General features: G+C 44.5%; 1 protein-coding gene across 1 annotated transcript in view; it reads left to right on the plus strand.

The window, feature by feature from the left end:
* The window catches only part of DNAH8 (dynein axonemal heavy chain 8), a 1,926,251-nt gene that overhangs the window by 746,131 nt on the left and 1,167,186 nt on the right, over positions 1–12,934 (plus strand). The window contains 2 exon segments of the mRNA XM_029592920.1: positions 3,456–3,652; positions 5,182–5,308. Coding sequence (XP_029448780.1) covers positions 3,456–3,652; positions 5,182–5,308 — 324 coding nt within the window.

Consider the following 12,934-nt stretch of genomic DNA (forward strand, 5'->3'; position numbering starts at 1 on the left):
CTACCCCTTCTGAGTCAGCTTACCATGGGTTATTTTATTTATTTATTTATTTTTAACTTTTATATGCTGACATTCTTGCATTAAATGCAAATCATGCCGGTTTACAGTGAAACAGAAAAAGCAGGAAAAAATAACATCAAGGGGCACCCTGCAGCGCTTCTCCCCGACAGTCATGGGAGGGGAAGTGAAGGAAACAGCTTGATCTTCACCTGGAACTGGAAAGAAGCAGCGATGTAAGTGCTGTGATCATTAGACCCGCCCCCCCATGACGTCACTAACATCGGACAGTTAAGACAGCTTCAACACCAGGCGTCGCGCTCTCCCCTTTGTGCACCCCTTCGTGCAAACCTTTGTGTATATGTAAAAATTTATTTTTATGTTTCCTTTGTTAACTAAGCTGTTTCATTGTATTCGACTAAGGAATTTTTTCCTGCTTTTTCTGTTTCACTATAAGGTTATCTACTGATTCAGCCGCGTCTATATTCACTGGTTATGGAATGGGGCCCTCATTTAGTATTTACAAGACTCATACGTTCCCCATTTGAGCCTTTACATTCCTATAACTTAACAGTCTGGCATGGGAACTTCTTTCCCTCGTAGTCATCACTTCTGCCAACAGGGTCAGTGAGTTACACACCCTTGTTGCATACTCACTCAACCCTGCATTCCTCCGTGACAGAGTGGTCCTTCGTACTCACCCTCATATGCTTCTTAAGGTAGACGCAGCATCTCACCTTACTCAGAATATATTCTGCCCACTTTTTCCCAACACCACTCTCTCACCAGGGCGAGAGGGTTTTCCACTCCTTGGACAGTAAGAGTGCACTTGCATTCTATCTAGACCGCACTACACTCCATAGGAATTACACCTAACTCTTTCCTTCTTTGACAACAGACAAGCTGCAAGTTCAAATGGGCAAACAGACTGTAATTGACTAGCAGACTGTATCAAATTCTGCTATGACGCACCAGGCCTTCCTCTCTAGGTGTGAGTACAGGCACATTCTATAACGGCCATGACAACATCGGTACCACACTATCGTTCAGTACCAATGGCTACTATTTCCTAGGCTACGACTTGTAGCTATCTTCACACATTCGCAGCCCCTTTCTACTTATCAATGAAAGTTTGTCAAGACTCTGTCTTTGGCCAACCTGTCTTGAAAACTTTCTTCCACGATAATCCCCAACTCCTTCCACCACCACCTGCTGTGATGTCAGGCTGCCTCATCTTTACCAATAGCACCCCAATTATTGTGCCTCCACACGAGTTGTCTGCTATTGACCTGTTATAATACGAGTCAGCCTATATTTTGCTAATCACCCATATGTGAGGACTACCATCCTGCTTGTCCTGGGAGAAAGCAGAATTGCTTACCTGTAACAGGTGTTCTCCCAGGACAGCAGGATGTAGTCCTCACGGAACCCATCCACCACCCTGTGGAGTTGGGTCTGCCGACAATTATTTATTTTATTTTTCGCTCGCGCTTTTTGCTACAAACGAGACTGAAGGGAGACCCCTGTGGACACAGGAATAATGGCATGCTCAGTGCACGCAGTGGGCCGGATTTTAAAAGCCCTGCGCGCGTAAATCCGGCCAGATTTACAAGCGCAGGTTGCACAAATGTGCACCCCCTTGCGCGCGCCGACCCTGGATTTTATAAGATACGCGCGGCTAAGCTATTATCTTATAAAATCCAGCGTACTTTTGCTTGCGCCTGGTGCACGAACAAAAGTACGCGCGCGCGTAAATTTATAAAATCTACCCCAGTGTGCCAGTCAAAGCTTTCTAGAAACTTTGACAGAAAGTTTTCCATGATAGGGCTCCATTCAGTGATGTCACCCATATGTGAGGACTATATCATACTGTCCTGGGAGAACACCTGTTACAGGTAAGCAACTCTGCTTTCTCCCAGGACAGCAGGATGTTATTCCTCACAAGTCCCACCTGCCACCCCGCGGAGTTGGGTTCGCTTTTGTTTTGTTGTTTTATTTTTTGCTCTTACTTTTGCTATAAAACGAGACTGAATGGGGACCCTGTGTGGCCACAGGTTTGGAGGCATGCTGAGCATGCTCAGTGTGCCAGTCAAAGTTCTAGAAACTTTGGCAAAAGTATTCCGTGACAAGGCCCATCTGATGATGTCACCCATCTGTGAGGACTAACATCCTGCTGTCCTGGGAGAACACCTGTTACAGGTAAGCAACTCTGCTTTCTGAGCTTGAACTGAAATAGCACTGTGTCTCATCATTTTAGTGCCAGATGATGTATTTATTTAGGGCTAAACTTTCAGTAATGCATACAGTTGCTAAGTTGGGCGTATAGTCTCAAGAACACATGAAACCTCAAAAATGTTCAAACACAAGATAATTTAATATATTGGCTTTAATAATTAGATTATGCATGTAAGATATTATGTACATAACTGAACTCTTTTCGAACTTTGCATAAAGTGTTGTTTATTAAGGGCATAGCTTTTTGGAAATCTGTGGTATGCATGTGAGTCACCCTCTGGAGCCACTCGCTCAGAGTGTTCCTTTTTGTACAGATAGTTATCTATACAGATAGTTATTCATATGTTTTAGTCTGTTGAAAGCCTACATTGTGCACATAGGGTTGATTTTAAAAGGAGCTTGTATGCCTCCATATTCCTGGCGTGCGCACATGGACGCACTGATTTTATAACATGTGCATGCCAGCGCGTGCATTATATAAAAGCAGATGACTGCACACCCATGTGCGCCAGATTTTAAAATCCACGTGTGCATGTGCGGGCAGCCTGCAACTCGCGTGTGTGTGGGGGGGGGGGTAGGAATTTTACAAAGCAACACGCGGCGATGCAATCAGGCCCCCCCAATTCCCTCCCACTCCGCTCCAATTAAGGAGCGGAGTGGGAGGGAACTTGCTTACATCTAACTCTATCCTTCCTCTCTCTTCCCCTCTCCTCCCCGTCCCCTAAACCTACCCTAACTAGCCCTAATTTTTTTACTTTCAGAGCAGAAGTAATCTGCATGCGCCTTCCCCAGGACAGCAGCTAATGGTGCTGTCCAAGCTCACCCCTGCCGTGCCCCTGGGCCACTCTTTTTTCCTCGGCCGGCACTTCTGTGCGTACTGGGGTTTACGCGCAAAACTCAGCCACATATGTAACCCCCAAAATATATGCGCATAGCCCTTTGAAAATTTTCTTGATAGCACCTAGTTATGAATGTATCTCCTAATTTTACATGTCTAAGTTATGAATAACCTTTTTAAAATTGAACTGTTAATGTTAAATATTGAGCTTTGCACAGCACAATGTAAAATATTACTGGAGTGGAGCCAGGCTGCACCAGGATCATACAGCCTATCCTGGCACACTTAATGAAGCATACATACATAAGATGAGAACTCCACACTGGAGAATGTTGCATCCAGTTAGCTTTTGAGTATTTATAATTAATATGTATATTTTGTACAGAATTATTTGAGAAACCACATGGTGGGAAAAAATTAAAGAATTTTTATACCAACGTGGCAGAACATAAAGATGTTTCCAAATTAGTCCTTCTGCTCTCTTCCTGTGTAAATTCTGTGAGGAAGGCAGTCAGTGAAGCACTGCAGGACTTTCAGAAATATAAAGTGCTATGGACAGAAGACAGAAATATCAAAGTTAAGGTATTTTCATTTTTTGATATGATTTTATATGATTATTCAAATGGTTATTCTGTCACAAGTTCATACCCTGCTCCTGGCAGGGATTTGTATGTTTCAGGGGATAGAGGGATAGGTCGGAGGGGTGTATGAAGGGTGAGGCATGGCATCTTAAGGCTGTGGGGTGGGAGTGGAAGGGTTCAAAAGCTCCACATTATACATTTATAGAACCGGGAAAGGAGGTTGGGGTAGGGTCAACAGCAGACCCCAGAACATTTTTTATACTTAGGAGGGGATGTGGAGTGGGGGGTGTACTGCCTGACAGGGCCATCTATGAAATCCGGGGGAAGGGAAGAAGAAAATCAGGCTACAGGCCCTTTTACAATTTTTTTTAATATTGCTGCTTAACCGGATATCTTTTGAAGATATCCAAATAATTAGTGAGTTATGTGGACACACAAGACTGGATAACTAAAAACCTAACCAGTAATTTTCAAACATAGCCAGTTAGGTTTTTAAGTTATTGGGCTACATGTAGATGGATAGCTTTAGGTAAGTATAATCATCTGGACATTTATCCCGCTGAATATATGGAACAAGCTATTTGGCTAACTTTAGCAGGATAACTTGTCCACTTGCCAGCTTAGGGGTAGATTTTAAAAAACCTATGGGCCAGATTTTAAAAGGGTTACACACATAAGGTACGCGCGTAACCCTTTTAAAATGCCCATGCGCGCGCCGAGCCTATATTGCATAGGCTTCCGGCACGCACAAAGCACCAGGATGCACGTAAGTCCCGGGGCTTTCTTGGGGTGGGTGTATCGGGGGCGTGACATGGTCGGCGCATCGTCGGGGGCGTGACGCGGTCGACGCATCATCGGGGGCGTGTTGGGGGCGTGACGTGGTAGGCGCGTCATCCGGGGCGGTGCCGCGGGCGTGGTTTCATCCCAGGGACGTTCCTGGAGCGAGGCGGGGAAGTCCAGGGGCAGGGCCAGAGGCTTGCGTGCCGGCAGGCTGCTGGAGCCCACAACTTCCACCTGCCCAGAGGCAGGCGCAACAGGTAAAATATAGGTCGGGGGGGGGGGGGGGTTGATAGGGCTAGAGACTAGAGAGCAGGAGGGGAAGGGAAAGGGAGGTTAGGTTAGTGGGTTGGGAAGTGCCCTCCGAGGCTGCTTCAAAATCGGAGTGGCCTGGGAGGGAACGGGGGAAGGCCGAGGGCGTCAGCGGTCGCAAGTTGCACAATTGTGTACTCCTTTGCACGTGCCGACCCCTGATTTTATAACATGCGCGCACCTGCGCACGCATGTTATAAAATCGGGCGTCCATGTGCGTGCGCCGGTTAGTGCACGCACATGGATGCGCACGCGCAACCTTTTAAAATCTACCCCTTACTGAATATGGACCTCTTATTTTTTACTTTGAATGTATGACTATAACTTTGAACTCCAGATAATGAGCATAATTCAAAGTTGGTTTTAAGTTTGATAGGTTACTGAAAATATTTTATTTTACAATAAATATTTATAACAATTTTATGTTTATATTCTTTATAGCAATTTATGGATGGGAATCCTTCTCTCAATGAAATGAGAGCAGAAATTCTCCATTATGATACTTTTGAACAACAGATTGAAGATTTAAAGCCTGCCATTGTTGTAGGAGCACTTGAAATGCATACAGGTATGGCGTTTATTCCTATTCTGGAGAAAATTATTTAGGAACATCATATTACGTGACAGTCTGCATGGCAGTACCCTTTGTAATAAGAGATTTTCATGCAACAGCTTACATGTCCTAAATTGATGGCAAACCTGTCTAAGAGAATGTCATAGCAATTATCTCACCAGTTCTTGCTAGTAAAGGGAACATAGAATAATAAAGTGGGCAATTTTAAAACCGTGCAGGGAAAGTCTATTTTATGTGCAGAATTTTTCAGTTTTCAAAGGGTAACGTATCTGTGCAGTACTTTTTCCAATGGAATTTATGCATGTAAAAAATATGCATGTAAGTCCTGAGCTTGTTCTAACTCTGCCCAAGGAATGACTCTCTTGGTGTGTGCTTAAGTTTCCACACATAATCTAGGTATAGTCATAAATGTATGCGAACAGTGGATAGGACAGTTTCAAAGGGGCCATTTAAGCAGGTAGAGTGCTCATTGCCCATATAAATGGCTCTGAAAGTTGCACTCAATAAGTGTGATTTAAATTGATTTTGTATTTATTGGAAATTTAAACCAACAGTTTTATTGTTCAGTGGAGTGTCCAGCTATTTCAGATAATTCAGAATCATAGACGCTCTCAGCAGATAATGACCACTTTATCTTCCCCCTCTGCCCGTTTATGCTTACCTACTGTTCTGTCAGAGATCTCTATCTATGGTTTTCTGCTCTCTTCCTACAAGTATGATTTCTTTGTATCTGTTGCATGCTTGTATTTTACCACTGTTTTGTCTCCTACCACCTCTGCTGGAAGTTTATTCAGGTATCTACTTCTTTTTCATTAAAAATGCATTTTCAATGTTGACAAGTAGATTAGTGAGCCACAGCTGGTTTTGTCGCCTGGTAGGACCTACAAGGGGCATTTATCCCAGGACAAGCAGGATGCTAGTCCTCACAGATGGGTGATGTCACTGACGGAGCCCTATTGCGGGAAAACTTCTGTCAAAGTTTCTAGAAACTTTTGACTGGCACTTTGAGGCCACTGAGCATGCCCAGCATGCCATGATATTCTCTGCCACAGGGGTCTCACTCTAGTCTTCGTTTTTCTGCGCTGCTGTGAGCATCACGGAGATAGGAGCCCTGTGAGTTTACTCACAATTCTGACTGAAAAGTCAACTAAATTTCTCATATTTTTTTCCCATTTGGGGTCTCACTTCCCTTTTGTCACCGGACGGTGACAAAACTATTAGCGTTTTTGCGCTTTAACACTGAGTTTTTTCTCACAAACATTTTCATCGACGGCCGTCGATAGTGACATGGCTTCGGGTTTCAAAAAATGCCCAGTCTGTAATCGGACCATGTCATTAACAGACCCACATCTAGAATGTGTGATCTGTTTGGGTGAAAAGCATGATATTTCATCATGCCAACAATGTCAGGAGATGACCCCGAAAGGTAGGAAACTTCGACAAGAAAAGATGACACATCTTTTCCACCTCCAACTAGTTCCCTCACCTTCTACTTCGACCAAATCATCTCCAACAGGAGTTACAAAGAAACTCCTTCTTAAAAAATGTTGACTGGAAGGATCTGGAGATGCAGCATCACCAGCCCCGTCGACGTTATCGACAAGGTCAGTCACAGAACCAAGACCTAAACACAAACATCGACATCGTTGATTCTCGGCGTCACCATTGCTTTCCCCCCCCCGGGGGAACCGAGCGCAAAGCGGCATAAGGATGGGGATGCACCGCTAACATCTGCGCCTACAGTACCACCTTCAAAATCATCGATATCGACGCCTTCATCGACATCGATGCTTCCATCAACTACGCAAGATTTAACTGTGCTCATCAGGCAAGTAGTGATGGAAGCCTTGCAGGCACAAGTTCCGGCGACCTCGCTGATGCAGGCGACCTCGCCGATGTTGGCGACTGCGCCGATGCCGGCGATAATGCCGATACCGATGAGCGCCCCGATGCCGGTGCCGTTTTCTACGCTTACGTCATCGATGCCAGTAACATCCGTGCCGATGCCTCCTTCGATGCCGGTGACATCATCTGGAATTCTCTCGATGCCAGTAACATCGATACCATCAATGACCTCGATGACTATCCCCACATCGATGTTCTCCTTTTTATCCACATCGATGTCAACCGTTTCATCGATTCCACAGCCGATATCCATTTACACTATGGCACCCACCTTACATCCTAGTAAGAAAGCATCGGTATCTACAAAAAAGACATCGACTAAATCAAAACCTTCAATGCCAAAACATCCACCAACAGCGCAATATCTCCCTGAGGTTTCAGGTTCTACCGAAGCAGCGCTCCATGGTATCCTTACCAAGCGATACCAAGATTTGTTAGCCTCCTTGCCATCTAATCCTGTAGAAGAGGATACAGAAGACAACACAGTTGATGACCCTTTGCCAGGACCTTCTGGTGTTCCTCCTCCTCATAGGACTACACCTACTCATCATCAAACTCCAGACTACGACACTCGGTCTGACACAGCTTCAGATACCTCCTCTGAGGCATTAATGTCTGACCCATCACCACCTCATGCCAGGAAACAGTCCCCTCTGGAGGATTTTTCTTTTACCACCTTTGTACAGGAAATGGCGGACTCCATCCCCTTCAAGTTACAAGCAGAGCAGGACACCAGACAACAGACTTTGGAGGTACTCCAGTTTGTCGACCCTCCAAAGCAAATTGTTGCAATTCCTATCCATGATGTTCTATTGCAACTACAACAACGCTTCTGGGAACATCCCTGCTCTGTTCCTGCGGTGAATAAAAGAGTGGATAGTACCTATCTTGTACAATCCACACCTGGATATCAAAAGTCACAACTTCCCCACCACTCAGTGGTCGTAGAATCAGCTCAGAAGAGGTCTAGAAGAACAAGGGTCCACTCATCTACTCCCCCAGGTAAAGACCATATATTCCTGGACTCACTGGGCCGTAAGGTTTTTCAAGGTGCAATGCTGAATTCCAGAATTTCATCATATCACCTATATATGACCCAGTACCAAAGAAATCTCTGGATACAAATAGAGGAATTTGTTCCATCTCTTCCTACACAATACCAAGAGGCTGCAAAGGCTATCATAAACAAAGGTTTAGACGCTGGTAAGCATGAAGTCCGAGCTGCCTATGATGGCTTTGAGACGGCTTCAAGAGTGGCTGCATCAGGCATCAGTGCCAGAAGGTGGGCCTGGCTCAAAGCCTCAGATCTTAGGCCAGAGGTGCAGGATAAATTAGTAGATCTCCCTTGCCTAGGAGACAACTTATTTGGATCCAAGGTACAGGACGCTGTGTCTCAATTAAAAGAGCACACAGAAACATTACGACAGCTATCTTCCCTCCCACATGATTCCTCCACACATTCTAGCCGCAGACCTCCACGGAAAGACACCAGATGGCCTTTCTACAGACAACGGAGATATTACCCTCCTGTATCCAGACCCAGGCCTTCCAGAACCCAGCAAAGGCCACAACCATGGCAACAGAGAGCAGCTAGGCCCCAACCGGCTCCGCAAATAGGACCTGCTGCTGGCTTTTGAAACTACATCCAGAGAACTGAGCCTTTACTCAAATCCTCAGCCAGGACTACCAGTGGGAGGCCGGATATCCAAGTTTTACAACAATTGGACATCAATAACATCGGACCAATACAGAGGTTATCAACTCAATTTCATTTCAATTCCCCAAGATTTTCCACCAAATCAATCTCATCTCAGCAAAAATCACATGCTTCAACTACAAATAGAATTATCCACCCTTCTGACAGCTAAGGCAATAGAGCTGGTACCCAGGTCTCAGAAAGGAAGAGGATTCTATTCACGTTATTTCCTCATTCCAAAGAAAACCGGAGGCCTACGACCCATCCTAGACCTCAGAAATCTCAACAAATTTCTGAAAAAAGAAAAGTTCAGGATGGTTTCTCTAGGCACCATGCTTCCACTTATTCAAACAGGAGACTGGCTTTGTTCTTTGGATCTTCAAGACGCTTATGCTCACATTCCAATATTCCCTCCTCATCGCAAGTACCTGCGCTTCATGGTGGGTCATCAACATTTCCAATACAGAGTCCTACCATTCGGCCTTGCTTCTGCTCCTACAGTATTCACCAAATGTCTGGCAGTAATAGCAGGACATTTGTACAAGCAAAGTGTCCATGTCTTTCCATATCTAGACGACTGGCTCATCAGAAGTCACTCTCAAGAGGGAGCTCTCACCTCTCTCAGTCGCACAATTTCCCTACTTCACTCCATGGGTTTTCTCATCAATTATCAAAAATCCCACCTTACTCCATCTCACCTACTTCAATTCATAGGTGCAGACTTGAACACTATCCTATCAAGAGCCTTTCTACCCGAGGATCGAGCAGAACCACTGTCCCTGTTGGCAAACTCGATTCACTCAAAGAAACAAGCAACAGCTCATCAGTTTCTAACCTTACTAGGCCACATGGCCTCCACAGTTCATGTCACTCCTATGGCAACACTAGCCATGCGGGTAACTCAATGGACTTTACGATCTCAATGGATCCAAGCCATTCAACTACTACATTCTCCAATTCAAGTAACCCACCAGCTACGTTCTTCTCTACTTTGGTGGGTGAACAAGGACAATTTGCGCAAGGGCCTACCTTTCCAACAACCAGTCCCACAGATAACGTTAACTACAGATGCATCCACCTTGGGTTGGGGAGCACACATAGACAGTCTCCAAACTCAGGGTACTTGGACAAAACTCGAAGCAACATTCCAAATCAATTTCCTGGACCTTTGAGCTATACGTTATGCACTGCATGCGTTCAAGGACTGCCTTTCACACAAGACTGTTCTGATCCAAATGGACAACACAGTAGCCATGTGGTACATCAACAAACAAGGAGGTATGGGTTCATATCTCCTTTGTCAAGAAGCGGTGCAGATTTGGGGCTGGGCCCTGAACCACTCAGTGTTCCTCTAGGCCACTTATCTGGCAGGCATACACAATGTAATGGCAGATCGACTCAGTCGTCAGTTCCAGCCACACGAGTGGTCCCTGGATCCCTCAGTAGCAACCAGGATATTCCAACGTTGGGGACAACCGACAAAAGACCTCTTTGCGTCACATCTGAATCACAAAGTGGACAGATTCTGTTCTCTTCACAAACAGAAAAACCAGCCAGCCAAGGACGTCTTTGCTCGCCCTTGGAACTCAGGCCTACTGTACGCGTAACCTCCAATACCGCTCATAACCAAAACTCTAGTGAAACTACAACAGGACAAGGGGTTCATGATACTCATAGTCCCGTATTGGCCTTGACAAGTATGGTTTCCCACACTCCTAGACCTCTCAGTCAGGGATCCAATTCGTCTGGGAATAGCTCCCACTCTCATAACTCAGGATCAGGGTCGGTTGCACCATCCCAATCTTCAGTCCCTATCCCTGACAGCATGGATGTTGAAAACTTGATTTTACGACCACTCAATCTTTCAACCAATGTATCTCAAGTGCTTATAGCTTCACGTAAGCCTTCCACATGAAAGAACTATTCTTTGAAATGGAAGAGATTCCCTTTGTGCTGCAGGCAAAACAATATTGATCCTTTCACTTGCCCCACTACTTCTCTACAAGACTACTTATACCTTCTTTCAGATTCTGGTCTCCAGACTTCATCTGTAAGAGTACATTTAAGTGCAATCTCAGCTTACCATAATAAGATGGGAGATGCACCTATATCCTCACAACCTCTTGTTACTAAATTTATGAGAGGCTTAACTCAACTTAAACCACCAATTCGGCCATCTGTTGCAGAATGGGACCTGAATCTGGTTTTAACAAGACTAATGCATTCTCCATTCGAACCCATAGATTACTGTGATCTTAAATTTCTCACATGGAAGACTATCTTCCTCATTGCCATTACATCTGCTAGAAGGGTTAGTGAGTTACAAGCACTTGTCACGTACGCACCTTACACAAAGTTCCTACATGACAGAGTGGTTCTCCGTACACATCCAAAATTCCTTCCTAAGGTAGTTACGGAATTCAACTTGAACCAGTCCATAGTTTTATCTTCATTCTTTCCACGGCCTCATTCTCACCAAGGAGAACGAGCCTTACATACTTTGGACTGTAAGCGTACACTATCTTTTTATTTAAATCACACTGCAGTCCACAGGAAATCCAATCAGCTTTTTGTTTCCTATGATCCAAACAAACCGGGTAAAGCAGTGGGTAAACATACTCTCTCCAATTGGCTAGCAGATTGCATACAGTTTTGCTATGAAAAAGCAGGCCTTCCCCTCCAAGGGCGAGTAAAGCACATTCTGTAAGAGCAATGCAAACCTTAGTAGCATACTATCGTTCAGTGCCAATCCTTGACATATGTAAAGCAGCAACGTGGAGTTCTCTTCACACCTTCGCAGCTCATTACTGTTTGGACAAAGAAGGACGACAGGATTCAGCCTATGGACAATCTGTCCTAAAGAACTTGTTTCCAGTTTAATCCCAACTCCTTCTACAACCAAACTGCTGTGATTTTCGGCTGACTCATTTCCAACAACAATACTTCACTGTTGCTTCAATACATAATGACTCAGCCTCTAGCTTGCTAATCACCCATATGTGAGGACTAGCATCCTGCTTGTCCTGGGATAAAGCAAAATTGCTTATCTTGTAATAGGTGTTATCCCAGGACAGCAGGATGAAGTCCTCACGAAACCCACCTGCCACCCCGCGGAGTTGGGTATGTTCCATTTATTATTTTATTTTTGCTAAAGCTTATTGCTATACATGAGACTAGAGTGAGACCCCTGTGGCAGAGAATATCATGGCATGCTGGGCATGCTCAGTGGCCTCACAGTGCCAGTCAAAAGTTTCTAGAAACTTTGACAGACATTTTCCCGCAATAGGGCTCCGACAGTGACGTCACCCATATGTGAGGACTACATCCTGCTGTCCTGGGATAACACCTATTACAAGGTAAGAAATTTTGCTTTCTTGCAAAGCTCTAGGTTTTATTAGCTATGAGAGGAATTTCCCATGCATCTACCACATGTATAGTCTCCCTCAGTCATTTTTCATCTGCTGTCTGGTCATATGCTTTTCTCTGCTTTTCCTCCTTTTTTATTGTAATTTTTTTCTGAAGATTCATCTTCTACTATTAGGAGTGAATTTTAAAAAGAGTTAAGAGTGTACAATTAGCATATATCTGCATAAGTAGTTTGTACTAGTGTGCTTTTTTATAAATATCAAAAGTACATGCATTTTTTGTTTCACTTAAACATTTACCTATGCAAAAAAAGGGCGGTCTAGGGGTGTTCCTGGGTGGGGCCAAGACATAGGTGTATAAATTGCTATTTATAAGAGATTTATGTGAATCCATTGCACAACTTATTCACATAATTTTATTCCTGCTAATAGCCAGCACAATTGATATCACTCGCCTGTGTCAGCTATCAGTTGGCTGAGAGTTCTAGGTGAACTGGAGGGAGTTCAGGGTGAAGAACTAGCAGGGTCTCGATGACCTGGAGAAGGAATGGGTGAACTGGTGGAAGTATCAGCATACTGATAATTTTAGTTACGTGTGCATTTTTAAAAATATACTGACTTCTGCGTGTAAATAAAGGTTTTATGCAAGCAAAT

Source organism: Rhinatrema bivittatum, chromosome 3 (assembly GCF_901001135.1).
Source record: "Rhinatrema bivittatum chromosome 3, aRhiBiv1.1, whole genome shotgun sequence".
NCBI lineage: Eukaryota > Metazoa > Chordata > Amphibia > Gymnophiona > Rhinatrematidae > Rhinatrema > Rhinatrema bivittatum.